This window comes from Meleagris gallopavo, chromosome 9 (genome assembly GCF_000146605.3).
Source record: "Meleagris gallopavo isolate NT-WF06-2002-E0010 breed Aviagen turkey brand Nicholas breeding stock chromosome 9, Turkey_5.1, whole genome shotgun sequence".
Lineage (NCBI taxonomy): Eukaryota > Metazoa > Chordata > Aves > Galliformes > Phasianidae > Meleagris > Meleagris gallopavo.
The window spans coordinates 4310888-4338811 of NC_015019.2; the positions used below are offsets into that span (position 1 = coordinate 4310888).

The 27924-nt window shown below is 42.8% G+C and overlaps 1 protein-coding gene across 2 annotated transcripts; it reads left to right on the forward strand.

The window, feature by feature from the left end:
• ADGRG4 (adhesion G protein-coupled receptor G4) lies at nt 1–27253 on the forward strand. 2 transcript variants are annotated; one of them, XM_010715206.3, is made up of 24 exons: nt 1–253; nt 887–991; nt 3098–3715; nt 8578–8661; nt 9073–9167; nt 9484–9536; nt 9898–9937; nt 10443–10468; nt 11613–11761; nt 12495–12627; nt 13543–13661; nt 14545–14755; nt 16653–16818; nt 16904–17053; nt 17904–18026; nt 19898–19943; nt 20836–20939; nt 22304–22425; nt 22952–23220; nt 23996–24089; nt 24957–25246; nt 25798–25899; nt 26232–26390; nt 27045–27253. In XM_010715206.3, exons 2-24 carry the CDS (start codon nt 901–903, stop codon nt 27170–27172), a joined length of 3372 nt encoding a protein of 1123 aa, XP_010713508.1. In that variant the 5' UTR covers nt 1–253; nt 887–900; the 3' UTR covers nt 27173–27253. The 2 variants fall into 2 exon arrangements, with proteins under 2 accessions (XP_010713508.1, XP_010713509.1); XM_010715207.3 differs by having other exon boundaries at nt 8581–8661.
• Nucleotides 27254–27924: the final 671 nt, after the last annotated feature.

Genomic DNA, 27924 nt, shown 5'->3' on the forward strand with positions numbered 1-27924 from the left:
ACAAATCATTGCTGGAGTAATAAAGGAGAATGTTGGGAGGGAAGATCTGTTGTCACAGCAGGTTTTCCAGTACCTGAGAAATGCGGTTTTGGAAAAGAAATCTCTCGCTTTCCATTGCCTGACCCGCAGAAAACATCACAACCTCCCACCTGGCTTTCTCTTCATTTTTCTCCTCATCTGTGTTTTGGCATCTGGCAGAAGTCGTGTGGAACCCTTGGCAAAACCTTCCTGGATTTCAGCGCCACGTGGGGAGGTGAGTTTTGGAGCAGCATCTTTTAAAGAATGTGATGTTTTTTAGGAGAAAGTATGAAGCACCAGAAATGTGTAGGAACTTCAGTTTGGTTACTGCCGGCTGGGAGTGCAGTGATTTGTGTTATTGTAAATGTTGCTGTGACAGCAGTAAGTGGAAAGCTGGGTGAAATTTCCTCACTTTAATGTTGTAAAGTGCACTCTCAAAAGGAAAATCAGAAAGTTGTTATTAACTCAGGTTTGGTTCGTTTGGGTTGTTTTTTAAAATCATTTTCTGACGTTATTTTACAAATCTGGACACAAAGGAACAATCTCCATCTTGCCAGTGGTCAGACATAGTGTAACCCATAGCAGGAAGCCCCAGGCAAGGGCTGTGCTTGGTTCTAAGCCAGGTGACTCCAGCAGATGGTCTGATTTTGGGTGGTGCTGTGCAGAGCCAGGAGTTGGACTCGATGATCCTTGTGGGTCTTTTCCAGCTCGTCTCTTTCAGAAAGGGTCTGCATAGACTACTCAGCTTGCTCACAGCAGGTATGACCTTCTGGATTCATGTGTTGCAAGTGCCATTTCAGCAGCCTCCAGAAAGCAGACTGAATGTCTCAGCCAAGCACATGAGTGAGAGCCCACATCTCTCTTTCAGAACATGCCTGAAGAATGAAGAGGTCCACGTGTGCACCTGCAGAATCCCCTATAGACAAGGCTCTCTGCATCTTGGTGGTTGTTGCAGGACTGTTCCTCCTCACAGGTAATTCCCATAGGACTCACCACTGCACAAGCAGAATGCATCCCACAGCCCAGTAGTGCTGTCCTGATGCACACACAGTATGCATACATAAGATACCTTTTTCTGGTGTTTTTTGTTTTTTTTTTCCTTTCTTTTTTTTGTTTTATTTCCCCAGCTGCTGAGTCAACCACAGTCAGCTGTGCTTCATGGGCACACTCAGTGCCCTTTCACTTCACCATTGATAAAACCAGTAATTAGCTCCATATTGGATTTTGTATTTCTTTCTTTGACTTTTCCTCAAGAGCAATATGGGGCATAGAGATAATTCATGGCCCTGAAATGTTGTGCTGGGTTCACTCCCAGCACAGAGTGCAGTCGAAGAACAGATGACTGCTTTCCAAGTAAAACCTGCATAATACAAAGGCTGGATTGATGTTTAGGACTTGCCAAACGTTGCCACTTTCTTTGGGTAGAGGCTCCTATTGTGTCTGCTATCAGACAGTGGCAGGGTTGATCCCTGAAAGGCTGACTGTCAGCTGCGGGGCAATGGTCCTCCAGCCAGTTGTTGGTGCCAGCTCTGCCATTTCACATCACAAAGCAATTCCCTTTCTTTGGGCAAACCCATTGGATCTGGCTTCTCAACCTCTGGGGCCCTGCAGCTGTGGAAAGTACAGCTGAAGATTGTTGCTGTGTTTTCTTGTGCCCATTCAGTGCTTCAACTACGATTAAGGAGCTGCCCTCACCTCTCTGCACCCCCAGAAGCACTGCCATGGGTGTGCTCCTATGGTCCCAGCACTGGTGATGTGCTTTGTGAGTTCATGTGCCAGGGTTTTCTCCCACTAAGGCAGGGGCTGGTGTGCTGGCAAAGAGCAGCTGCATTCCCAGCTCATGTACACTGATATCACATACTACTGTTCTGAATCCTACAGAATTCCACTCCAGGTGAAAATAATTATCGTGGTTGCAAACAAAGAGGGTTTAGTGGCATTGCAGTGGTGGAAGTGAGACCAGGATGTGGTGTGTGCTCCATCTGAATGCTGAGTGCTGATTTTAGAAGTAAGACAAACATGAAAGACAGTAGTGTTATTATGTGTAAGGAGAAATATCCTCCTTATATTCTGAGGGCACAAGGGTACACCAGAACAGCAATACACAGCTTCTAACCACCTACAGATGATTAGACCATGTATGGGTCATTTCCCACTTGCCTTCCATTTGAAGCATGTGAAATAGATGGGGAGAAGAGTCAGCTACTTTGGCAGCCTAGGACGTGCCTAACCCTCATGAACAGTACAAACAGTCACTCGGATTTATTGACCAGATTAGATTTGAGGGATTTACAATACCTGGTTTGCATGGCAGGCAGGCAGGTTTGGGAATGACTTAAGTTCATTTGAGGAAAATGCTGTAAAAACAACCCCCAGATAGGATTATAAAAGGCTCACTATAATGGCAGTTCTTACCTAGAGGAAGTACATCCTACAGTAGAGAAGCATATGTATACATGAGAGCACAGAGACAAGTTAAGGATGCAGATTTCCTGCATAGGAGTGGTCTGAGTTACAAATGGAGTCTGATCAACTCTCCCCACCCTGATGGTGTACACAGACCCCCTACGAGCAGGACATGGGTGGGATAGGGATGGAGCTGGTGGAAAGGAAAAACCTGCCAAACTCTCCAAAGCCGGGAAAAGGACAGCCCTTATTACTTGTATTATTAGCAGAAACCCAAACCTAAAGATCAGGGGTCAGATTTGCCACTGGGAGCCAAACCTACAAAGAGCTCTTTTCCCAGAGCTGAACTGAAACCTTTGCACTGAGCACCCACACAGATCTTGGACTTGGTGGATTCCGAACCTGAATTCTGTATTGGATCCTACTGGGCATGTCTTGAGGACTTCAACATTTCCCTTGCGGAATTAAACTCATCTTCTCTTTGCTTGTAGCGTAGGAGGCCTCAGAATTTAATTTCAAAGGCAGCAGAAACCAGAAATAGAATAAACTTTAAATATTTTTATTATCTTCCAGGAAAGTCGCTGGATGAGGTCATATTGCAGCTTTTTTTTTTCTTTGAAATAAGCACTTCATTTTCCCTCTTTACTTGGTATATGTATTTTTTTCTTCATAGAAACACGTTCTCTGCAGGGAGAAACACTGGATTTACTGGGAAGGAATGATAAGTACGTGTCTCTGGTCAACCACAGCATCCCTCAGCTATGTCAGTTCACAGTGTGCATCGATCTGAACCGAACTACCAACATTAGCTCTTGGGGAGCATTTTCCTATGACACTAACAACAACTCCACTGAAATAAATGACTTAGAGCTTGGACTCTCTGGAGAAAACAAGCAGTTAAGAGTGTATCTTTTTGGCACCAGCCGAAACATTGAGGTTGATTTAGCCCTTTTCACATGGTATAGTGTGTGCTGCTTGTGGGACACCAGGAAACAACTGCTGGAAGTCTACTCTAATGGTAATCTGGTGTATAGTAAAGACATAAACAGCACAGAGTGCCTGAAGCCCAACGGAAGCCTGGTGCTGGGTCATCTGCATAAAAGGAAGGATGGCTTTATTGTACGAGTGAGCAACAGCTTCATTGGCAACTTGTACTACTTCCAAATGTGGGACCGTGCACTGCGCCAGGAGGAGCTGCTGGGCTGCTCCATGGGCAATGTTGTCAGCTGGAGGGAAGAGTACTGGGACTTCAGCAGCATCCCTCCCGTCGCTGGCCATCACCTCCGCTGTGGTGAGTCTCTCTGGTATTTTCTCTCCTTTGGGCTTGTGCACTGCTGGGGATGATGCATACAGAGTAAGGAACCCTCCACATCTCAGGACAAGTGGGGTTGCTTAATATCCTCAGAGTGAGACCAGCCATTAGTGAGATGATGTAATCACCTCTCTATAAGATGCCTGTCCGGGCTGCATCCTACATGGATGTTGCTTCACTGAAAGCTCTCATAGTGTTTGGTATTATCAGTCCTAGTGTCTGCATGGACTACACAGTATTAAAATACACAGCATTAAAACAGAAGTCTGAGATTGATTAATTGAGTCAACGGCATGCCATGATTGACTGTTTGACTTAATGGCATGCTATGATATATAGGTGCTCCACAGTAGCACTGTATGCGTGTTTCCTTGTCCTCTGTGAGATGATGGTTCCGCAGGGAGGGCAGAGGCACAGTTGGAAAGAATTGCTTGGTGTTGGTGCCCAGTCTGAGAACCCAAGGAGCTTCCCATCCAGCAGTGCTTCTCAGTTAGGTGCAGTGCCTGAGAACCACCCCTCAGCTCCCCATGCACTTCTTCTCCTGCTCCAGGTTCATCAAAGTGAGAGCAAAAGAAATTCAAAGAGGAAACAAACCACTGCTTCTGGGACCTTTGCTCAGAGGGATTTCTCCCACCTCTCTCCTTACACAGCCCTTTGCTCTGCAACAAAGAAAAGAGGCATGAATAACAGCTGTAAATCACAACCTTCCCATCTGCCTCTTGGCTCCTCACCCCATTGCCTTTATCCCAGCAGTTCTGTTTCTGCACTGCCTCTTCTCTAAGCAATGTCTTTGTGTGTGTCACTGATGAGGAGCAGCATATCGCACAGGAGATGAGCTAAGCTACAAGGCACCGCAGTAGTCCTGCCTTGGTGCCATGAACTACTGCATAGAGATCTCCCATCTGGACAAGGGCTGTTGCAATCTGAATTTTTCCCAACAGCAATTGCTGAGATGACCACTGTGATGTCCCGTGAACATACAATTTAATTGTGTGTAAGTATCTGGCCTGTGTCAGATCTCAGCAAGACCTTTGCTTCTACTATAAATCTAGCACTTACTGTAATTAACTGCAGTTCATGATCTGGCTGTTTCACAGGGACAAACTGGTGGTAAACTAGATAGCAGTAACAGGGAGTGGTACAGACAGCAGTGAGTGATTGTAAAATCATTAAGGTTGGAAAGTCTTCTAAGATCATCTAGTCCAACCATCCACCTAATACCAATATTGCCCACTAAACCACATCCCTACGTACCATGTCCCTAAGTGTGATAAGACACATTCCACAGTTCTGTCCTGTCAGACAGGGGCAAGAGTTCCTATTTGTCGTCCATGTGGGGTCGTATCTATTCCGTCTATGTCAGAACATCTGAAACGTGTACAAGACATAGCTGTGCCAAAGTGTAGCCATGCAATGAGACGTCAAGGTGAAGAGCCATTTTGGTGCTACTGACACAACTCAAATCATTACTGATGCCCTGTGGCAATTGCTAGCTGCAAGATTTGCATCTCGTGTTTATGTACCTGGGCACTGCTTCAGTCTGCAGGGTTTGGTTCAACTCAGCAGTACACAGTTTATGCAGTTGTGCTGGAGGAAGTTGTGTGGCCTGCTTGCTTTTGGAAATCCCACATTAATTTTGGGCCTGTTAGGCAAAATGAGTGGAACTGCTCATATGAATGCAGAAGGAAGCAGCCTTACGATGGTTTGCTGAATGGTGTGAGTGCTATAATTATCCCAGCCATCGTGCTGCTTTGCTTGGTAGAGGAGTAAGGTTATTGTTTGGCCTTTGCTTTTTTTTCTCAAAGTTCTTGACGACGATCTTTTGCTTTTCCAGCTCAGCTGGGCTTTCACTAAAGGCAATGAAGTAGAATTGTGTGTTCTCATCCTCTGACTCAGCCTTCACCTCCTCCTCCCCCGCCCCACTCACACGCTGATTTCTAATTCTCTTCTTGATTTTAAATAATCTGGGAGAGATGAATATTCAATGTATGAAAATGACTGCTGGTAATATAACAGTACATTTATTACAGTTTGCTTACCAGTTAATCTAATTCTTGCTACTACTTCTGATGGAAATCAAGCATGTTTTCAGAATGCCAAATAAGCCATCTATTAAATTCTCAAATTGAGACCCAGGACTTCAAAAATGTTATGGTATAGTATTTTTCTGGTTTGAGATCTCTTTCTGTTGGCACTCCTTAACCCCCATTTTGTGAAGGGAATTACATGCACGTTAATTAACACAAACGAGGTTGCAGGATTCAGGTGGATGGTCCCACACTTGCCTGCTGGCAGTGGTTCCTGACATGGGAAAATAAAAAGATTTTTTTCTTCAGGTGATAATGAGAAAGAGAGAAAGAAAGAAGTTAGAACCTGTGAAGTTGTAATTATGCTTTTTTTTGCCAGGAGATGGAAACTTCACTCCCAAGTAGAATGGGTTTGGATTTTGTTCGGCCATTTCTGTATGTTTTTGCCTAGCAGATTTTTCTGGTTCATCCTGGCTGACACCGGGTGATATCATACATCACCCCTGAGGCGATGGGTTTTGAAACATTGCACTGTAATAACAAGAAGGGAATGGAGCCTGTAATCACGGCTGCCTGCAGACTCCTATCTGCAGAGAACCCGCAGCACGGCAGCACCAGGAGGACAGGTTGAGCCCCAGGCTTACAAACTGCTTGACTTATGGCTTGGCTAATCACAGTCTAGTCTCATGTCTATATTCCTATTAGGAAAGGAAGAAGTGATTTGTTCCAATGGCAAAGCATGACTGCACAGCAGTGGCCCTTCTGTATTCTCATCACACTTTCTAATAGTAATTGTTACAGAAGCTTGTAACAAAACACACACTTTCTTCCACTGTTTCTGACAGCTCAAAACCAGGCACTAATTATGTATGGTGTCATAGCGAGGCCCAGAGAGCCTGTGCCTGCAGCTTCACATCACGGGGAGGCACAGAGGCTCCCACCAGCAGCTTACGGTGTAGGGTTAAAGCCATGAGGGATGCTGCAGGACCAGGCTCTGTGCAGCCCCGGGGGGTGGGATCCTGAGGGCAGTGTTCTGGCAGTGGGGGAGAGGGGGGCTGGTGTATGCGTGCTGGAGGGCAAAGCACATATTTCCAGCTTCAGGTCCCTGGGCTTTCTGCTGGAGGTTGGTTTTCCTCCATCTCCAGAGTTTTGCTGTTACTTTAGTGCATATTTCTAGTTTCTTGCTTTCTGCACATTCACGTGTCAAACAGTGTTAGCGGCCATTGGCAGGGCTGTGTGCTGAGTACCTCAGGCTGTCCTGCAGCTCGATGATTTGAGCCCACGGATTTTTCCAATCAAAAAACCAGCAGATAGCCATGGTGTCAGATCGGCTTCTTGGCCGACCGCAAGCTGCTGGTTTGAAATGGCAATGTGGCAGCTTGCTCCTGGAATGGCTCGAGTTGTAGTGGAAGAATGAAGCAGGGTAAAGTGATCCTCCTATTTCTAACAGGCAGTGCCATCCCAGAAGGAAGAGGCATGAGTAAAGAGAAGAGCTGTCCAAATTATAATCTAAGATTCATCAAGGATCATGGGAAAAGCTGGCTTGTGTCTTGTGCCTGTTCAGAAGGGCTGTTTTGACTTCAGGTGTCCTTTCAAGGTCGAGAAATAGAATCATAGAATCACAGAATCGTTGGAGTTGGAAGGGACCCTTGAAGGCCATCTGGTCCCACTCCCTGCACTGAGCAGGAACACCCACAGCTCCATCAGTGCTCAGAGCCCATCCATCCTATCTTGGCTGTTTGCAGGGATGGAACACCACCACCTCTCTGGGCAACCTGTGCCAATGCTTCACTGCCCTTATCATAAAATAATTCTTTCTTACATCCAATCTAAATCTCTCTAAATAATCCAAAGCCATTTGGGATAAAAAAATAGGAGACTCTTTCTTCAAGTTTTAAACAGCCCTTGTTCCTGTTACCGCCCATGGATGTGTTGCTATTGAGTCAAGTGGGTCAGAGATGAGCTTGTTATTATTTTAGTCATGGGTGGTTCTTCTTACACTGAACTACAGCAGAGAAACCAGTGGTTGACAAAGCGTGGCTTTATCCTATCTATTTCTGAGCACACTCCTTATTCATAGATATTGAGCTTTTTATTCATGTGTTAAGTTTATTTCTCATTGTCAGAGCTAGAATTGTCAAGTCTGATAGTCACGTGAGTGAAGAAAAAGCACAGATCATCAGCATAGCAAGATATCTGTATGTCTACAGCAAAATGTTGTGATCATGCTTTTCTTTCATCACCAAAGCTGTAATGTTATACAGTGATTCGTTCACTGCCATTTCCTGTAGTGCATGTGAGCAAGCACTGCCGTTCTGTCCCTGTCTGCCTGAGGGGGTGGCAGATTGCATGTGAAATGCAAAAGCCCTACCTGGTTTGACAAGGTGATTCACTTCAAGGAAAATTAGCTGAGAACAAATTCCCAGAATGTTTTGCTTTGCAAATGACAGGCAGGACGAATGGCGTTTATAATGGGAATCCTTCTGCCAGGTTATCTTAAATCAAAGTCGGTGAACATCGCTGTTTGTTTCCCATTCGTTACTGTAGCTATCCTGTGCTTGACAAGTGGCCTTTCCTGAAGGATGCCACAGATTGTGCAAACAAGAAGGGAGCAGAGAGATAATTGCTCTTCAACATAAGCAATGGAGAAACAAAACAAACAAACACACAGAGCCGTATTTTCCCTTCACTCCGCAGAGGTCTGTTCTGAGTGGAGCAACAACAGCTCTTTGTGGCAGTGACCTCTGCTGAGGGACTCTCTCTCCTATGAACAATGTGCAGTGTTGATTCTCAGACCTTTCAATTGTTTTTCAGCAGGTTCAAGTGAGGCATCATCGACAGCGGCGCCTACGCAGCTGCCGTTGTCTCCAAGCAGCAGCACCAATGGCCCCACTGCATGTAAGTGCCTTTCCCAAGGAGACTTTTAAATGCTGAGCTGATTCTCAGTGGCACCGACTGACACTGTACGCACGACAGTTTAAGACCTGGTCACGTGTTTGTGCTCGGCAAGGAGGTTTTTGTCAGTAGATCATCCTACCTCTTCTTATGCATTCTCAGCACATGGGAAAAGCAAAGTTGGTGCACCACTGTCCTTTGCTTGTTAAAATGAGATAACTTGGCCTTGACTTCGGGCCATTAGATGTGCAGTGCAGTAATCTGGACTTAGACATTCGGAAGGTGGGATTTCCCATAGAGCCTAAGTGACGGAATGGGAAACAGAACCATGGCTAAGGGGAGGGATGAGGACAGAGTGCAGACACCCATCTGTGCCAACTAGAGGATGCATCTCCCTTTGTTCTCTTGCTGCAGTCAGCTTCTATAGCATTGACATGAACTTTTCGCTCTTCTACACAACTGAGAGAGCTCCTGATTACTATGATGCAAGGAAGCTTATAGAAAACTGGGTGAGTGCCACTCTTTTCTCCTTCTCATTTATTTCTAGAAGGTATCAGATGATGAAGACAGCTGGTACAGCACGCAAACTTAGGGGACAACACAGAAATAAGTCTCCATGTAACAATATCACAGCGTTTCATAACCATGTTATCCAACGCATTTTTAAAGGGATAAAATTAAATTCAGAAAGTGTTGACACTTTCCAAATATTTTTAGCCCTTTTCATTGGGATTTAGAATTTCAGTGACAATTTTAAACTTGCAAGCAGTTCTAGAACGAGCATCAATAAATGAAGTTAACAAAAATGTTACTGTTTTCTTCCAGTTTAGTGTCATATTTGCAGGTGAAGAACTAGTTGTGACGGACTTTAAAATCAGGTAAGCCGTATACTGGTGTCACCTTGACATTATGTCCTTTGAGAGAGATTGCAGTCAGATTCCAAGTTGTTTAAATATCTCCAAGAAATTAACAGAGAAAATGTTTTTAAAATGTGAGGAAAAGTAGAACACGTAAAGAATAGGAAACAAGATCTTAAAACAGATCCCTCCAGAGCTTCCTGTCTTAATGCATACCTGCCACAGCACTTAGAGATTTATGCAGACATACCTGTGCTGAATTCCAGACGATTTCTCTGCTGCAAGGTCTGCCATGTGGTCACAAGATCTTTTTGGGCAGTAGCAGAATGGGATGAGTAATTCTATATGCTTAATATCAAATAATTATTCTATTTCCTTTCAGGGTTAACTCTCCACAAAGCAATGTGTACAAGAGGACCCGTGTATGTAACTTGTTATTTTCTGGTTTAAAAACATAACTTTTCTTACCTTTGCACTGAGGATATTGTAGTTACACGGTCTAAATGCTAATCCTACTGTGTTCTGTAGAAAGCATTAAATGTAATGTACTCCATGTAAATCAATGGACTGGAGAGTCACTGTGTCTGAACAGACATTGGAATGCTCTCTGTAAGATGAAGGCAGGACATGCCCAGCACTCTTTGCAATCAGTCTGCTTTGGAAGACCCTTTGGGTGAGCGCAGTGACTGAGCAATGTTAGATATGGATCTACTCTGCTCTCCACATGAATCAGTGTCCATGCACTGGGAGTTTCTGTTTTGTCTCCGTATGTCCCAGAAGCACTCTGAAACAAAGGCCACTCTAGATAGTCATTTAAGACATTAGGCTCTATTTTAATGAACACCTGGGGTTTCTGCTGTTCCAATCACCCTTGCACCAGCTGATTCTAACCAGCTTTTAACTTTCTGTGTCCTATCCAAACCGAAGATGAAGACAAAGCAGATGTCACAAAGGTAAGACTTGTGTTTATAAACTGGATTTTTCTAGTTCCCACTGATTTAATAAGAAAATCCTGCTTCCTGCTATGAACCTGATCATAAATACAGATCACACATCAGATATTTTAGTTTCAGGGTAGAGTGGGGAACCTTTATTTGCATAAACCAGAAAAACACGTGTAGATTCAGAATCAGTAATGCTTAAGTCAGAGAAATGTATCTGAGCATCCAAGGTTTTCCTCTTATGGCCCATATCCTGGGGATCTTGCCATACTTCCATAGCAAGCTGGGAGGTTTGTGCTGTGCTGTTGGCTGTGATCAGTGCCCCTCATCGAAACCGGAACAGAGAGTGGCAGACTGCATTGCTAGACCGTGCCCAGGAGGTCTGCCAGGATGAATCCTGCACTTCTTCTGCAGGAAATCCTAATTGCCTTCTGACTTCAGGGCAGGAGAGCAGAGGGAGCTGAGTTCCCATCAGCTTCAAAGGGTTGTAAATGGTTACCCCAAGGGCCATGCTGAGTGGGAAACAACTGTGTAGGAACAGGAGCGGGTTGGAAACACTTGAAAGCTCCCACTCCTTTGTTCTTTCTGCTGTGTCTGAAGCCACTCAAAAGAAAGGGATGGTCTTTCCAAACCTCCTTGAGTCAGCAAACATAGTTGTTTTGAAGAGAAAACACTGGAATCCAGTGGAGAGCAGTTGGTTAAATCTGTGCCTTTCAGGGAGCCTTGGTGTCTGCTGCCTCTGTTTGGGCACAGAGTACTGAAGGACCTCATTGTTTTATGACTAGCTCACTCTGGACTTTAAAACACAGTTCAAGAATGCTTACTTTCACAGAGATTTTCCTTCGCTAAGATAACATGATTAGGAAACCTTTTGAGGCAATTCCATGAAACTATTAATAGGTTCTTGTACCTGCATTCCCAGTAATTGGTACTTCATAATGCATTTCAAGTGATAAGGTGCTCATGTAGATAAAAGTGGTATTTGGTGACATTTGCTGTAGGATTGCACTTGTAGTGAATAAAATGCATACATCGATTATTCAATTCAATATAAGTTTGTGTGTTACTCTCTATTTTTGCAGCCAGTAACATTATAAGGTATAATAATGGAATGTTTTTAATATCATAGCATTGATTGTGTATGTTGTCTCTGTAGCTATGTTTGTAAAGCCATTATGAAGGTCACATCACATGAAACACAAGAAGTGCTGAGTCTCAAGATAAAACAGTTGCTGAATGACACTTTCCAAGTCGGACCGCTGTCATTAGATGTGGAACCCGAAGATGTGGCTGTCAGGCTAATAGGTGATACTTCATTAAAACCTCATTTTGACTGCAGGTTTTTAATCAAACTGAGGCTCTGTGGAGAGGTTAGGACTGGAAAACATCCCTACAAGTATCCCTGCAGGATCCCATCTGATGCACAAGTTATAGAAAGCAATGCAAAGACATCTTGCAATTAAACCAAACCTACCACAGACATTCTCTTAGTGCTGGTGCTGATTGGATTGAGTCTCAAATTGCAAGCGATCTTTTTGGTTTGGTAACAACCTTTATCAGTCCTTAAAATACAGAAGAAAGCCAGAGATAAGAGATAACAGACTGTACCTGAAATTCAAAAACACGTTTTGTATCAAAGACTTAAAAGGTCAAGTACAAAACTTCAAGCTTGGAGGAAAAGACATGGATGGGATAACGAGGGGCAGTGTGAAAGCAGCTTCAGATAGATGAGAGAAGCCTGCAGGATGGATTGCTGTTAAAATATGATTTGTGATGCTGTGAAGCTAACACTTTACCTGAGAACTGACCTTGTCAAACAAAAGCAGAAAAAGGTTTCAGAACAGGCCAAATACCTGGGGAAAATGCTTTCTTACAGTCAGTAATCTTGTAAAATACTCCCATACAGCTCACAAAAGATGTGAAAACAACAGCTCAGTGCCAGCAGAAACAGAAGTTGAGGGCTGAACAGCTGTGTCAAGGAAGTCTGCTTTCTGACTATCAAATCTTTTTAAAGATCTTTTATGTCTTTCATCCTCAGTATTACTGGATTGCCCAGAAAATGTTTCACAGACCAAATACAAGGGCAGCTATTTCTGGCCTCAAACAAGTCCGGCTGCCACAGCAGAGGTCAGCTGCAGGAAAAACCCTCTGCAGTCTGCTTGGAGGAAGTGGTGAGTGACCAGAACATCTCATTTTGGTTCTTGAATGGCAAAGGAGGAGGAGGGAGTGCAAGGCTTTGTGTGATGGAGTCCAAATGGATGTCTGCAGTGGCGCACAGCAGTGCCATGCCAGGAAGGATGGCTAACTGAGTACAGACTGCAGGAAAAGGGAGTACTGTGTAATTCCCATCACCTGCAGCAAGTGCAAGCCAGCCTAGCAAGAAACTGACTGTCTGCTTGAGCTGGGAGGGGAAACAGATGAACTGTAGCATTTGTGCCATCCACTCATGGCACTGTGCCCACCACTGGCAGAATATCACTCCTTCCAGGTGCATTTCAAATCACTTTGGCTTTTGGACTCAGTTCCCACTGTGCTAAATGAATGCTAAGTCAGGTCTGACTTGCAATTAATTTTCACAATCAGGCTAATTGGTGAAGTATTGACACAAGGTGCCCGGGGAGGTGGTGGAGTCACTATCCCTGCAGGTGTTCAAGAAAAGGATAGATGACACACTGAGTGATGTGGTAGAGTGGTCACAGGCATTGAGTCATAAAACCATAGAATCATTAAGGTTGGAAAAGACCTCTAAGATCATCTAGTCCAACTATCCTCCTACCACCAATGTTGCCCACTATTCCATGTCCCTCAGTACTACATCCACCCTGTCCTTAAACACCTCCAGGAGCAGTGACCCACCATTCCCTGGGCAGCCTGTGACAGTGCATCACTACTTCTTCTCATAAGAAATGCTTCCTAATATCCAGCCTGACAATCTACTATTCTAGTAAGCTGATGGTTAGACTTAGTGACCTTACTGGTTTCAACCTTAATGATTCTATGATTTTAGTTACTTAAATGGGAATGTGGGGAACATCAATTAATATATTTTTTTCATGTAGCTCGAAATACACTGTTTCATTTTTCAGTGCAATTAATATTGATCTTGAGCAATCTTTCTGGAGCAATCCAAATATGACTGAATGTAAATTACTAGAAGAGCTTCCAAGTAATATCCTGGACCTTCATAACATCATTGTAACAGAAGGTAAGCCACCGGATCCTTCCATGATACAGTGAATGGAAGTAAATTGGTTATACTTAAATAATGTGTGTGCTGGACAGCAGAAAAAATGAAGCTGCAGCACTGTATTATATGCATCCTACTCAATTGGTCATCTTAAAATATTTTTAATGTAGATGGATTTTGTGATTGCTTCAAATTCTCTAGCTACTGCTCAAAAGAACTGTCTCAAATCCAACACTTAGATGTAGAATTAAGTAAGTAACCAGAGAATAATGTGGCAGATTTTGCCTGCCTGTACTCCAAGTAAAAGGAATTCATGTCCTGTAGATTTCGTTGAAATATATCTGCAGTTACATACAGTCTCTCTGACTCGCAAGTAGTAAAGCTCTGTTACTATTAAAAAATTATAGCAGAACGATGAGATGATGAATGGCAAATACCAAATTTTCAAACTACATCATTCATAATTTGTTCTTCTGCTATGCCAATTAAGCAGCATTTGGGCAGAGGGAGAGGCTTGTTTAATTTTGAACTCACAAATGATCAAAGTTAAACAGTATTTACAGATAATCTTTATAAGCCAAAAGCAGGTGATTATATTCTTATGAAAACCACATTGTTTTCTTCCTTTAAAATACAACCTGAAATACCCAGATTTTGCTTTGAAGTTTTTGCCAGATTTCATGGCGTGTTGAGGGCTTATTGACTTCTTTTGGGGCCATAACTTCCTAATAGATCAGAAGCATTATGCCCGCATAGAAAGAGAGAAGAGGCACAGTCTAATCCCTTGCTTTAATGTACATACGTGTAGTTGTATATCTAGATGTGAAGCCATGCTTTACGTAAATCATCTATATTTCACGTAAATCATTTGTACTCCCCCCTTTTTTTTAACTTTTCCCAGAGAATGCACAAGATGTTGTACAGCATATTTTATATCTCTTGCCGGATGCAACACTGGATATGGAAGAACTAGAAGTTATTGGAAATAAAATTTCTGATATTGTGAAGTTTGTAGATTTAAGTGTGACACTTGCAGAGGCTATATTGACTATACTGGACTATATTTTACTTCAAGAAATGGAGGATCAGAACATCAGAAAAATGACCAATAGGTAAGTAGCATAGCTGCACAGAAGTGGATTTCCCCTTAGGTTCCAGGTGGGGCACAGAGTGCAGCAGCCCAGCTGTTTGTACTGGAGAACTCTGCACTCATTGCCTTTTCAAACTCATGAGTCTGACAGGATCAGCAGCCAAAAGTAGATTAGGAAATCTGATGGAGAGAAAGCTTTGGGCAGCATCACAGTCCTTTTGGCTGTGTTACCTCTCTTCAATTCCTCTTGTGCTGCAGTGTGTGGAGTGGGGGCTGTGATGGCTGCTCACTGACTTTGCCTTTGGCTTCGCAAATACACTCTTTTTTTTTCTTTTTTTTTTTCATGTGCAATACCCATTACTTACAATTATCTTCCCATACAGTGTAAGCTTTTAGGGACAAGGATGACATTCTGATGCTAATATATACTCTAGATTCCTGATCCATAATGGAGATGGAGTTGGTATGTAAAGCTTGTAAGGAAAATGAAGATATTATTACAGAAGAATATTAGGCATGTGAATGAGTACTCTGGTGATACCTGGCACATGCTAAACATGATATCCCAATAAGAGCTATGACTTTGCTTCTGTAAGGTTTCAGTAGCAATTCCTGACCTTGGGTACTTTGATGATTTAACTCCAGACTTTGCAGCTCTAGGGCGAAAAAGATCTTACTGGGGTCCTGCTGTGTCTGGTACCAGACCAAGGCACAGGAAGGTTTTCTTTCAGTCTGTCAAAGCCAGCTTTAACACATTTCCAATAGACTATTATCCTTACTTGCATACTGCTGAATAGCCTTATGGGCTGCCAAGCAAGAAGTCTAACTCTTTTAATACCCACATGCATTGAACAACCCTAATTTGCTGCTTCCTAAGGATCCCAGCCTCTTCTCTCTACTGAGAAACAAAACTCAGTTGAGAGAAGAGGCTGGGATGTCGGCCTGTGAAATCTCCATGCTCAGAGACGGTCAGAGCTTCACAGCACAAGCCTTACCTTGAAATAGCTGGACTACAGAGCTCCAGAAATCCCTTGCAGATTGAATTATTCTGTCTCTGATATTTTACCAGAGAGTATAATTAAGTAATTGCAAATAATCAGATTAGTCTGCTTTACAAGTTACTGCCTTTCAGATGAAATGTAGTATTCGTCTGGGAGTTAATTTTGCCTGATGTCATTCCAGAACTCATGTTGCCCCTCAGATGCTCCAGGGCTGATTTATCCAATCCATTTAACCCTGTCTGGCAGTGGGCTGACTCTCAGCCACAGAAGGGTATCGTCCACCTGCCAGAATTCCAGCTGACAGAAACATGCTCAGACTTGAAGGTCTTTTCCAGCCTAGGATCAAGGGTCTGGGGGTGCTGGTCAATGCTTGGCTGAACACGAGCCAGCTGTGTGCCCAGGTGGCCGAGAAGGCCACTGGTGTCCTGGCTTGTATAAGCAACAGTGTGACCAGGAGGAGCAGGAGGTGATCATCCCTCCTTACTCAGCTCTGGTGAGATCCACCTCAGTGCTGTGCTCAGTGCTGGGCCCCTCACTATGAGAAAGACATCGAGGTGCTGGAGCACATCCAGCTGCCCAGTGAGATGGTGGTCACCATCCCTGGAGATGTGCCAGAGCTGTGGAGATGTGGCACTGAGGGTCGTGGTTATGGGCACGGTGGGGGTGGCTTGGGGTTGGAGCCTAATGATTCTATGATTCTGGGACTCTAAGCTAACCCAATTGCTTGTAGCCATCTGACTCTGTACCCAACAAAATACCGTCTATCCCAAATATAGTCCATTGTGCTGCAGAGAATGCTCTTTGTGATCAAAACCAGAGCACGGGCATTTAGCTGATTAGCTCCTGACTGCATATTGTGAAGCCAGGAGAACATTTCAAGGGGTGTGTCTTTTTTTCTTGCTGTTGCTCTCCATAAAGGATCCTGAAGACAACAGAGGAGATAGGCTATAAGCTGGCTCACACAGAAAGAAACACATCAGTCATAACCACATCCTTCGCCTTGCTGGTGATGCGTCCGGATCCCAGCGTGTTTGAAGGAGTGGCCTTTGGTGTCACCTCGTATGACCAAGGAAGAGATATCAAGGTGAGAAATCCAGGCCATTCCTGCTGCTGTTGTGTGTAAGTGTGCTGGGGAAGGCAGCTCTGAGCACATCGTTTCTTTCCTGCAGATCAGTGTTCAAGAAAACCCATTTGAAAATGCCTTGGCCTCGGTGCGTTTGCCAAAATCACTGAAGACATTCTTAGGAGACAACCAGGCTGACCCAGAGACGTATTCAAAGATCCAGTTTAATTTTTTTGGCACGACTTCTCTCTTTGTGGTAACTATCATTCCTAACAAATGTGAACATGGCAGCAATCGCTTCAGTTGTCCTTAATGTGCACGAAACCAAAATCCCAGCGGCATGATCTGCTCTGGGTGCATTTAGCATTGGGCTGACGGGGCATTAAGACGTGTGCAGAGAAAATGCATCCAAGCATCAAAACCTTCTCAGCAGTGATAATGCTCCATGAGGTGTCTGGAGACTGCAGATGTTTTCTTCCTTTTCTGTAGCTGATGTCAATCCACTGCTTTTGTTTTGTAGTTAAAGAATGTGCCCCATCCTCCTCTGACAGTAAGCTCCTACTTAAACGGTATCCATAGCACATGTCAAATGTTATGAAAATAATTTCAAGATTTCTTTCTCCATTAAAACAACAGCAGCACCAATATGTTGCATTTAGAACTGTTCCAGTATTTGCTGTGTTTTCTTCACTCTGGAACACGAGTGTAGTTTAAAAAGAGCTGTTTCCTTTGGTACAGCGGAGCGTGCAGTGTGCTGAGCAATGCTTTCCATGCAGAACAAACATCCACAAGTGTGTCTGCTGTCTAATGAGCTAAATGACACACAACTGGATGTTTTCATATACGGAAATGGTTATGCAGATTTCTCAATCCAGCTGATGCAGCTGAAGCTGTTCTGCTTCTGCTGATGTAGAAAGTGTCCCTGAATTGGCTGCTAACTGCACGTTCTGATTAAGTAGCAAGCAGTTAAATTACATCAGGCATCCCGTGGCGTTTAGCTGATGGCAGCTTCCAAGAAAGACAATTTGAGAAAGCAGCGAGGGGCAGGATTGCTGGTAACTCAAATGACTTGGAATTGTTTGCGTGTCTGCGTTTTCCCACTGCAGGATGACAGCTTACAGAAGGAGAGGCTGAACACTTACGTTGTAAGTGCCAGCATTGAAAATTCACTGATTCAGAACCTTAATGAACCTGTGAATATAACTCTTCAGCACATCAACAAAAATACGGTAGGATATGTGTTGAAATAAAGACGATTTCACTTCCACTTCAAATAAGCTGACAAGGGGACAGATAATTATGGAACGTTTTGCTGACTGAGCTCTCCAACATCTATCAGCCAAAGGACTGACAGTGGTTGGGTCCACTCCTGCAGGTTAGCAAAGCTCACGTCTCCACTGTAAACCCATGCTTAGAAGCAAGGGGCATTTCCCTCATTTCCTTGCTTTGATCTGGTCAATTTCTCTCAAGAAATAATTTATTTGATAAAAAAAAATGGCAGCTTGGCTGTAAAAGCATCGATCTGTAATTGCTTCTAATTCTGCAAATTGCTTTAGTCAGTGAGAGGGGTAAATCTCAAGAAATGCAAAAACACTGCATAGATATTTTCAAAATCACTTTGGTTTGTGTTCTTCCATAGAATCATAGAATGGCCTGGGTTGAAAAGGACCACAATGATCATCTATTTTCAACCCCCTGCTATGTGCAGGGTCGCCAACCAGCAGACCAGGCTGCCCAGAGCCACATCCAGCCTGGCCTTGAGTGCCTCCAGGGATAGGGCATCCACAGCCTCCTTGGGTGACCTGTTCTACCACCCTCTTTCAAAATGATGTTTCAAAGCTGAAATCGATCTTACACTATCTGCTTAGTGGGCATGGCTCCGACTTGTTGACCAGGTTAATTCATTACATCTTTGTGTTGCAAAAGTTTATGACCTCCTCTGCACGCAAACGCATTGCAAAATAAGGACAGAACTGAAATATTCAATGAGTTGAATTTGATAAAGGTTCCAGTTAATGACAGCTTGACTATACTGCTTTTATGACAATATGGACTTTGCATACAGTTCTAGCAAATGACATATAGCCAGAAATTTCATCCACATATCCTCTCTCTTCTGTCATTTTCACTCCATGAGGCCATCTGGCACCTCTCGGATTTTTTCCTCGACCTTTAAAAAATATCCTAATTAAATATTTAATGATTTGTCATCTTAACCTACAGCTTTGGCTCTCTGCCTAATTATATTTGACAGCCTGCAGTTCACAAGTCTTTAACAGCTTATCTGTTAGGGTGCTTCCTGTAAACTCTGTGCCTTATCAAACTTTATTAATAATAGAGGAAAATGAATCTGTGCCTTGGGAAAGTTTGCTGCAGCGTTATGAGTAATAAACTCGAATGTCCCCAAGAGCAAACATTGCATTAAAAACCCATTTAAGCTGCTTGCAGCACACACACAAGCTCTATTTTCTCTTGGGTTTCTTCTCTGCCTTGTTTCAGAGTGAGAACAGAAACACTGAAATTCTGAAATAAAGGTTTTCTTATTGTGAGATTTGCTAATTTTTTTGTTGATGTCACATGAGATCAAGGTTTTTATGGTAGGTCCTATTCAGAACTTGGACATTTCACCAGTAATTCGCTGTGACACCTCAGATATCACACGAAGCCAACAAGATGAGACACAGGGACCAACCTGAGCTGGACAACTTGTCAGTTTTTCTGCCCAAACAGACAATGAACGGTGCAGAAATTGTGAAAACTGAGAAAAGCACTGACTCCTAGGATTTCACTTGGTAATGGAGGAGGCAGGATGGGAGCCCTCTGCTGGCTGTGCTGCTATGGATGAGTGCAGTGCTACCCTAGATGCTTTCTTGTGACCAACATCTCCACTGCTGCCGAACTGAGGCATCTTCAGGAACCTGCTGACCCCCGGGACCACCACCATGCCAATAAGCACAGAGACCAGGCTCCCCTCATTCCTCATTCCAGAACGGGGGGAGTTAAATCAAAGTGCCACAGCTTTAAATCCCAGTTATATGCAAGCCAGTGCACAGATATACTGAATAAATGTCACGGCCTCTTTTTCTTTCTCCGCCTTTAGGGTAATGCAGCAGTGCACTGCGTCTTTTGGGACTTTCTGAAGAATGGTAAGTGTGATGTACAGAGCTGCTGTGCTCCCTCTGTCACCAGAGCCTTTGGCTCCTGTTTGAAATTTGGAATCCATCTCCTCGCATCTGGCCCCTTCTGTTTTGCTGCTTTCCACAGGCACTGATATCTCAGTAACTGGCGTTATTTCTAGGGATACATGTCTGGCGATGTGCAGTGGTGCATCCACATGGATAAGAAAAATTAGTGAAAGAAAAATAGCAGAAACACAACAGAACATCAGATGACTTCTCAAAGTCACCCCAGGGAAGTCAGAGGGGACTTTGCTGTGGTCAGGCTTTGAATACGGCTCAGGGAGTAAATGGACACAGAAAGATAACCATGAGTTGGGTTAATTCAGCCCACGTGGGAGAGATTGCCTCCTTAATATTAATGTTAGATTTCATTTATTTATTTGCTTGTTTGTCTATCTATTTATTTTTAAATTTGAAGTTTAGCTTCCGAATATGCCATACATGCCACATAAATAGGGTCATAAATAGAACCTCACCAGGGAAGATCTGGCTTGTTCAGTGCTACACGCTGCCTAAACAGTTCCTCTGCCCTGTAAATATTTCTTTCCTTCTGTGTTTCCACACCCTGCAGTGCAACCTAGTCAAGCTAACTCTTCCTTACCTTCTTGCTTCCTCTGTGTGCAGGAATGTAAATGACTTTAAATATTTCTTCCTTCCACCAAAGGCTTTCATCCAAGTTTTGAGGTTCTCAGGCAACTGTGTAAGATGTGTTCCTGTGTGAAATATCATTTGTATGCTGCTAAATGACCCTGCAATCTGTACTAACTTGAGCTCGTTTTCACACATTCTGCATGCTGCAGAGCTATAAATGACTGAGCATGACTAACTCTGCTTAAAAATCTTTTTCTATATTACACAGATGGACTGGGTGGTTGGAATACAACAGGGTGTGAAACGGAATATACAGATATGAATTACACAATCTGTTTTTGTAACCATCTTACCCATTTTGGAGTCTTGCTGGTAAGTACTCCATGAATCACCTCCAAAAGAGACGCATGGCACCAGATAAAGTCATCACTTTTTGGTTTTGGTTTTGGGGAAAGATGGGAGATTCACATCCGTCCCAGCTGTTAGATATCTGCCATTTTGCCAAAATCAATAGCAATGAACAAAGCAATTATAATAATTACCATGGCATAAAGTCCTCTAACTGTTCCTTGCCACAAGACAAATTCATTTTATGGATGTAATCTGAACCTCTTTGCAAAGTGACTTAATCAATGTTCATGTTCAAAATACCGTTTAATTTATTACCTGCCAGTTGGCAATTAATAATATGATAGCTTTGCCTGCACTCCAACAGGAAGGGAAGTTGAATATAAATAAGGGATTTATTAACTATCTATTAACTAACTATTTATTAACTATTTATTAACATTAACTATCACCTCCTGGCAGAAAAGGCAGTTGGTGTTTTAATACACAGAAAACTAAAATTCAAATGTCAAAAAAAAAAAAAAAGAGAATACAGAGATGACTTCCTGAGAAAAGGTGGCAACAAATGCAGAGATGGGGAAGAAATGAACTCAGAATTGTCTGTTGCCTGTAGAACTCAACCAGTGAGGGATAAGGCTGTCCCCCCAAGGCCAGGTCTTGCCCAACGTCCCCTAGGGGTCAGCATTGCTCTGCTCAAGGGGAGGCACCAAAGCGCAAAAATGGGACTTCTGCAGGAAGGAATGAAGGTCTTACAGGTTGTAGACAACTTGTGCTGAAGTTTCTATTCAAGCAATTGGAATTCTGTCTCGTTTTAAGTTCTCTTTTGCGCTTCCACTTAGATGCAAGAATAGACACAAGCAGTTGACATTGCTAAGTCCATTGTGCGCCAGAGGTGTAGGTGACTAGTTTGACATTCAGTGTTTCACCAAATGACAGAGAAAACATGGCAGGAAACAACCAAAATCCCATCAGCCTCACTCCTGGCAGCAGCTGGGAGAAGCAGGGCCTGGTCTCCCACATGGCATTTCAAGGCGATGCTCTTTGGATGTGCGCTCCAAGGCATTTAGCAAATTTGTGTAGTTCCCAGCATGGCAACTGCCACTGAAACATTAAAACTGGAGTTTCTCCTACAAAGCAAGTTGAATAACCTTGGTGTGATACTGGGATCCTTGCTGAATTTCTGTAGTACAGCACTGCCAGGCTCACGAGGAGGTGCTGGATGTCTGGAATGCTGAATGTCTGAACCAGCTGCACTAGTCTGAATATTCTGCAGGGCTATAGAGTAAGAAACACATAAAAACAGAAATTGTTTTTCTTACCGATGTATAAATGTGGAAAGCAATTTTCTTCATCTGGCAAACAGCTGTGACTCTTTACCTTGTATCTAGGACTTGTCCCGGGCAGAGATAGACGCGACAAACGATCGTGTATTAACTCTGATAAGCTATGCAGGATGTGGTGCTTCTTCCCTTTTTTTGGCTATAACACTGGTGACATACCTAGCCCTTGAGTAAGTCTGATCCTTTTTCTTGTAACACTTTTTAATGCTTTCACAGCAATAACTTTTCAGAAACTAGCAGAATGTTTGGTAATATTCGTTGATGTGATTCACAAGGGGCAGGAGTGAGATCTGAAGGAGTAAATATTGCTTTACTTTGACCTGTGACTGTGGTGAAGTTGGGATTCAAATCCTTACACTTTGAGACATGCACCAAATTGTTCAGCAACTTCTGATTTCCTTATTTTTTTCCATTTCACAAATGGATATTTCATGGGTAGAGGTAAGACTTCATGCCAAGAATAAGGAATATTCCCTCTATATAAACTGCACATTGGATGTTAGAAACAGTAAAATAGAGTTGCTTATGTTCCTGTTCTTTCGCTGTTGGTCGCTCTGGTGTGTTTGTGCTGTTGGATGGGTGTAGTTTCACACTGGATATACCAGTAGCTCCTGGCACAACAGGGCTCCAGACTTAGGCAACTGTCCCAGCACAATCTGTGCAATGACACCCTAGTTACTTTCCACTCCTATTTAGGAAGCTGCGGAGAGACAATCCTGCAAAAATCCTGCTGAACCTCTGTGCCGCATTGCTGATGTTGAATGTGATCTTCTTGGTCAACCCCTGGCTGTCCTCCTACAGCCTGCCTGCTCTTTGCATTGCCGTGGCTGCACTCCTGCACTATTTCCTGCTGGCAGCTTTCACCTGGATGTGCATGGAGTCTGTCCACCTCTACTTGGCTCTCGTCAAAGTTTTCAACGTTTACATCCCGAAGTACATCCTAAAATGCTGCATTGCTGGGTGGGGTAAGTAAGCAAAATTCCTTTTGACTTCTGTGCTTCTTACCTTCTCTGAGATGGAGCTCGCAGCAATGTGATGCACACAGGCAGAAAGAAGCCCATGTGATGGCTCAGTTGTTAGAGAAGGTGTTATCAGAGGCAGTGACCTAAAGAACAGTTTGGCGTGCGTTGTTTTTGTAGCCATTAGAGGCTGTTTTAAAGCCTTTTTTGAATGTTTTTGAATAGAGGGCAGCATGTAATCACCTCTATCCTTAGATTTAATGTTGCATATAATTGCTCTCAAGGGCAGCCATATGTAATGGCACTGCTGGCAGCAGTTGTTCTGAACAGAAAAGCCAGAACTGAAAGAAATATGGCAAATAGGAAATGAATGGAAGGGAAGACTGATCAAACGCTGGCTGGAAAATGTCTGTCTCTGTCAGACCTTCATGCAAAATGCGGCAGTCTGCTTTTCTTTTAACACGCTACTTTTTATAATAATCAGTTGGTTTTATTTTACCAGATTGGATCCCTTCTGGAGATGTTTGAACATTCACAAACATTTTGCAAACACAGATATTTTATGCCTACTCATTTGTAATTTACATAAATAAGGAGATTAATCCTGCTATGCCACACATTTAATTACACTCATTTCAGAAGGAGCTTTGGGAGTACAATTTGATCCCAAGAAGTACATGTCTGCAGTAATTAGTCATCAGAAATTGTCTGACATCTTCCCATATACTTCATTTTATCTCGTTTATTGGAATATCTCATTTTCTCTTTCTTTCCACGTTAGGAATACCAGCGATTGTAACCATTATTGTGCTCATTATAAATAAAGACTTCTATGGTAATGGATCACAAAGTGAGAACAGTCCATTCAGCAATTTGTAAGTACAATATTCTAAGCTTTTTGATGGTCTTCAGAGTATCTTAAAGATAGAAGAAACAACCAGAAGGCAACAACAGCTCCCTTGCTTTTGTCTTTCCTTCCCTATCCCAGCTCTCTCCTTTCAGTGGCTCTGCTTCAGTGGATCCTTTTGGGCCATAAGACAGCCATGTGGAGTAACTCTCACTTAGTGGAGTGGACCTGAGGATGGGCAGGGATTCTTCCAGCTTAGTGCCCAACATTCTTTGCCACTGTGTGTTCCAGCTCTGCTTTTCCTCTTTGGATAATCTCTTCCTTTACACAACAGCAACTCAGTTTGAGATGACATCAGTATATGCTCCCTGCACATTCTCTCTTCTCCAGTGGGAAAATACTGCTTTCTTTCATCCTTTTCAAAAGGATTTTATAGCAAGGAATGCATCGCTTCATTTTTGTTGGTTGTTTTTTTTTTCCCTGCTTTCTATTTAGCACAACCTGATCACATGTTGGTGACAATTACCTCAAATATTTGAATGTTGGAGGGACAACACACTCATGACATCTCAGAGGAAAAAGTGTTAAACAGACTCCTAATTAAGTCATATTTAAATTGATTTTCCTAAGGTAGTGTATTATTGTCTGTGTACGTTGTCAATTTGTGAAACAATTATCAGATTTATCTGAATTTGACAGAAGACTCCAAGATATTATATTTCTATAACATCCATGAAAAAGGCAAAAAATAGAGATTCAGTACTGGGGGAAAGCAATGGGTGTTAGGAATGCCATTGCTTGGTATCAGAGAACCACACGGGAGGATTATTTTGGAAGCCAGGCTTCTTTAGCTTCCCTGCCTGCAGAACTCCTCATCATATTTCCCTTCTTGTAGTTGCTGGATTCAAGATAACGTGGTGTTTTACATCTCTGTTGTGGCCTACATCTTCTTGGTGTTTCTGACGAACACAGCCATGTTCATCACTGTTCTCCTCCAAATCCACTCAGTGAAATCAAGGACACAAATGAGATCCAGATTCTGGAAACGTTTATTTCTCCAGGACCTCAAAAGTGCTTTCAGCTTGATGTTCCTCTTGGGCTTAACTTGGAGCTTTGCCTTTTTTGCCTGGGGAGCAGTGAGGATATTTTTCTTGTATCTCTTCAGCATCTTTAACACTCTGCAAGGTAATTCTTGAATGGAGTACAGCTATAAATGCAACAATTTAGGACTGTGGAATAGAAATACATTTGTGGAATCATATAATTAAAGCATGGGGGAAGTGGAGAGGTCATACAGGTTTTGAGTTACACTGTTCTGCTATTTTATTAGGAAAGCTCAACTGAAGTGAAATGACAGTGTTGTTTAGACAGCATAGCAATGATAGGTATTGCCATTAGGTACATGAAGGCACACAGTTGAAATGTGGGTCCCAATAAGCATGTGTTTTCAGGAGCTGGCACAGTCCTTTCTGTCTGGGCAAAAAATGCTTGGTGAGAATCTCCAGTGATTGTCAGATTACTCATACCAAATCTGCAGGTTGCTATTTCTGATACCCTTTCATATGCACCAATGACTTTCAATGCAATTCTGGACCAATGTGATACTGGTTCAGGGTTTACCTCTCTGCCCATCCATAACTTGCTGGTAACTCAGTGACGTATAAATACATCAGAAAAGGGGGAGCAGGCTGGACAATCAAGCCCCTAACCTGTGATTTATCTTCTTGCTTCTTTAGGGTTCTTTATTTTTGTGTTTCACTGCCTAATGAAGGAAGATGTAGTGAAGCAGTGCCGAATACACTTTTGCTGTGGGAGATTTCAACAGAATAATTATTCTGGTAAGCATTAAGTGGTTTTCATTAGCTTCACTCATGTCACAGTTGTCCTACAGTAAGGAGCATGGGATTCTCTTCAATAGTTTCCTACTATTTCTGCATTGCATTGGATACTCTTCCATGAACTGCTTATATGATAGGATCATGATGTGTCAGTATGCAGTTAAAAATGTAGATTTCTGAAAGAGATTTCTGCTTAGTCACTAATTCTGTACAAGGAAGGTACAAGAAGCAGGCCCTGAACTTTCTCCTCTCTGGCAGTTTGAGGTGTAACACACCAGGAAGAATTTCCCATACAGAATTTTATTCCTGTGCTTTCTAATCTCTGTTTTCAGGCTGGAATGGGTCAGGTACAACTCCTACATCTACACCAAGACCTTTAAACCACAGATCCCCATCCCCAGTTTTGTGGAATCCAAATTCTAATGGAACAAGTTCAACTTTCAGTTCAGATATCCTCCCTGGGACTTCGCTGGATAGAAATTTTAGGATTGGTAAGAAAACAGACTAAGATGCAATAGGTTCCATACAGTGACTGCCAAATCCCAACCAATGGAAATAAATGGGAATACTTTGACTGCTTTGTCTACACCAGACTTCAATTAGAGGTCAATGGCTGTGTTACAGATGCCTTTTCTATATGGAAGGAAAGTCAGAAAGCCCTTAAGATCCTGATACGGCTTTTCTCCAAAAGGAGGGGAACTCTCAGCTTAGCTTCCAACTGAGGCACCTAAGAGATGCTCCACCCTATGCCAGCTGGCTTTTGTTCCCACAACACCTGTTTCCTGTTAGGGAGTTACTGCAGTCTATTCTGTCTCATGCATTTCCAAAAAAGCAAAGACACTGGGGATTACAGGACCTGCTGTGAACCTGTTACGCCCAGAAAGATCCCAGCAGAAGATTTTGCCTTCCAAGATAGAGAAATTGTTGCAGGGTCAAATTCTGAAAGCAAGGTTCCTTTATAGGAATTCTGCCCTAAGCACCAAACATTCTCAGCTGGTTTTAGATACTGATTTCTGTTAGCTTCCCGAAGTTAAAGCATAGGCATGTTCAATGTGCACATTCAATTGTGCACAGTCAGGTTTCTTTCTAAATAAGTGAAACCAAATAATCATCACTGAAAAAATTTCCCCCATTATTTTCCCTAGCTGAAGTTCATTATAACCCAAGTGCCATAACTCCAGAAGATGATGAAGCCAGACGTCCTTATTCCCAAAGAATATCACCCATGGATGCAGAGCTGCGCTATCCACAGAAAGCAAGATTTTTTCATTGATGCTGAATTTGTTTTCTTCTGATTATCTGATGGTGGTTGTCTTTTGTGGCAGATAGAAATAAACACTGATTTAAATAATTACTCTTAATGTGTGTACTTTCAGTCACCCTGAGCCCAATTCTAGAGCTAAACCTCATGATCCAATTGTGTAAGCTTCATTGGCATGGCACTACTGACTGCATAGAGTTTGGTCCCCTTGTGCTTCTGAGATTAGCCATCATGGTACAAAGACTGACAATTTTCTTTTATTTGTTATTATCACTCCTCATGTCTTGTCTTTTTGTATTACGTTGTACACAATCCTATCATCCTTCTTCTCCCTTCATCCTCAGAATCTAATACCCAGAATATTGAGTTTCAAGTCATATTTATGAGCCCATTAGCTGGCTGTCTCTGGAACAGATGGTTAGGCTCCTCAAGCAGTGTCTTTCCTTACTCCTTCAAAATGGATTTTGATCAACTTCTGCATTAAGAAATTGGACTTGGTTTTCCAAGGTGTTCCTGTCAACTGTATATCTTTGTTTTCAGCTGTGCTGGCACTGCCACCTGGGATTTAGAACTCTCAAAGATGATTAGATATCTGCTTACAAGTTTGAAAGCATTGCCTTGTACCTTCAAATGGAATCTGGAATTGAGAACAACAGAAATTCCTACCTGTAATGGGCATTCATGCGCGTGATAAAGGTATCCAATTACCTCTCCTGCAAAAAATAAAACAATAAAAAAATAAAATCCAGACAATAACAGCCTCC

Coding starts and splice junctions, on each gene's coding strand:
- ADGRG4 (XM_010715206.3), top strand. CDS start 901: ATGAAGAGGTCCACGTGTGCACCTGCAGAATCCCCTATAGACAAGGCT. Junction 8,662..9,072: donor CACCAATGGCCCCACTGCAT/GTAAGTGCCTTT, acceptor CTCTTGCTGCAG/TCAGCTTCTATAGCATTGAC. Junction 16,819..16,903: donor ACCAAGGAAGAGATATCAAG/GTGAGAAATCCA, acceptor TCTTTCCTGCAG/ATCAGTGTTCAAGAAAACCC.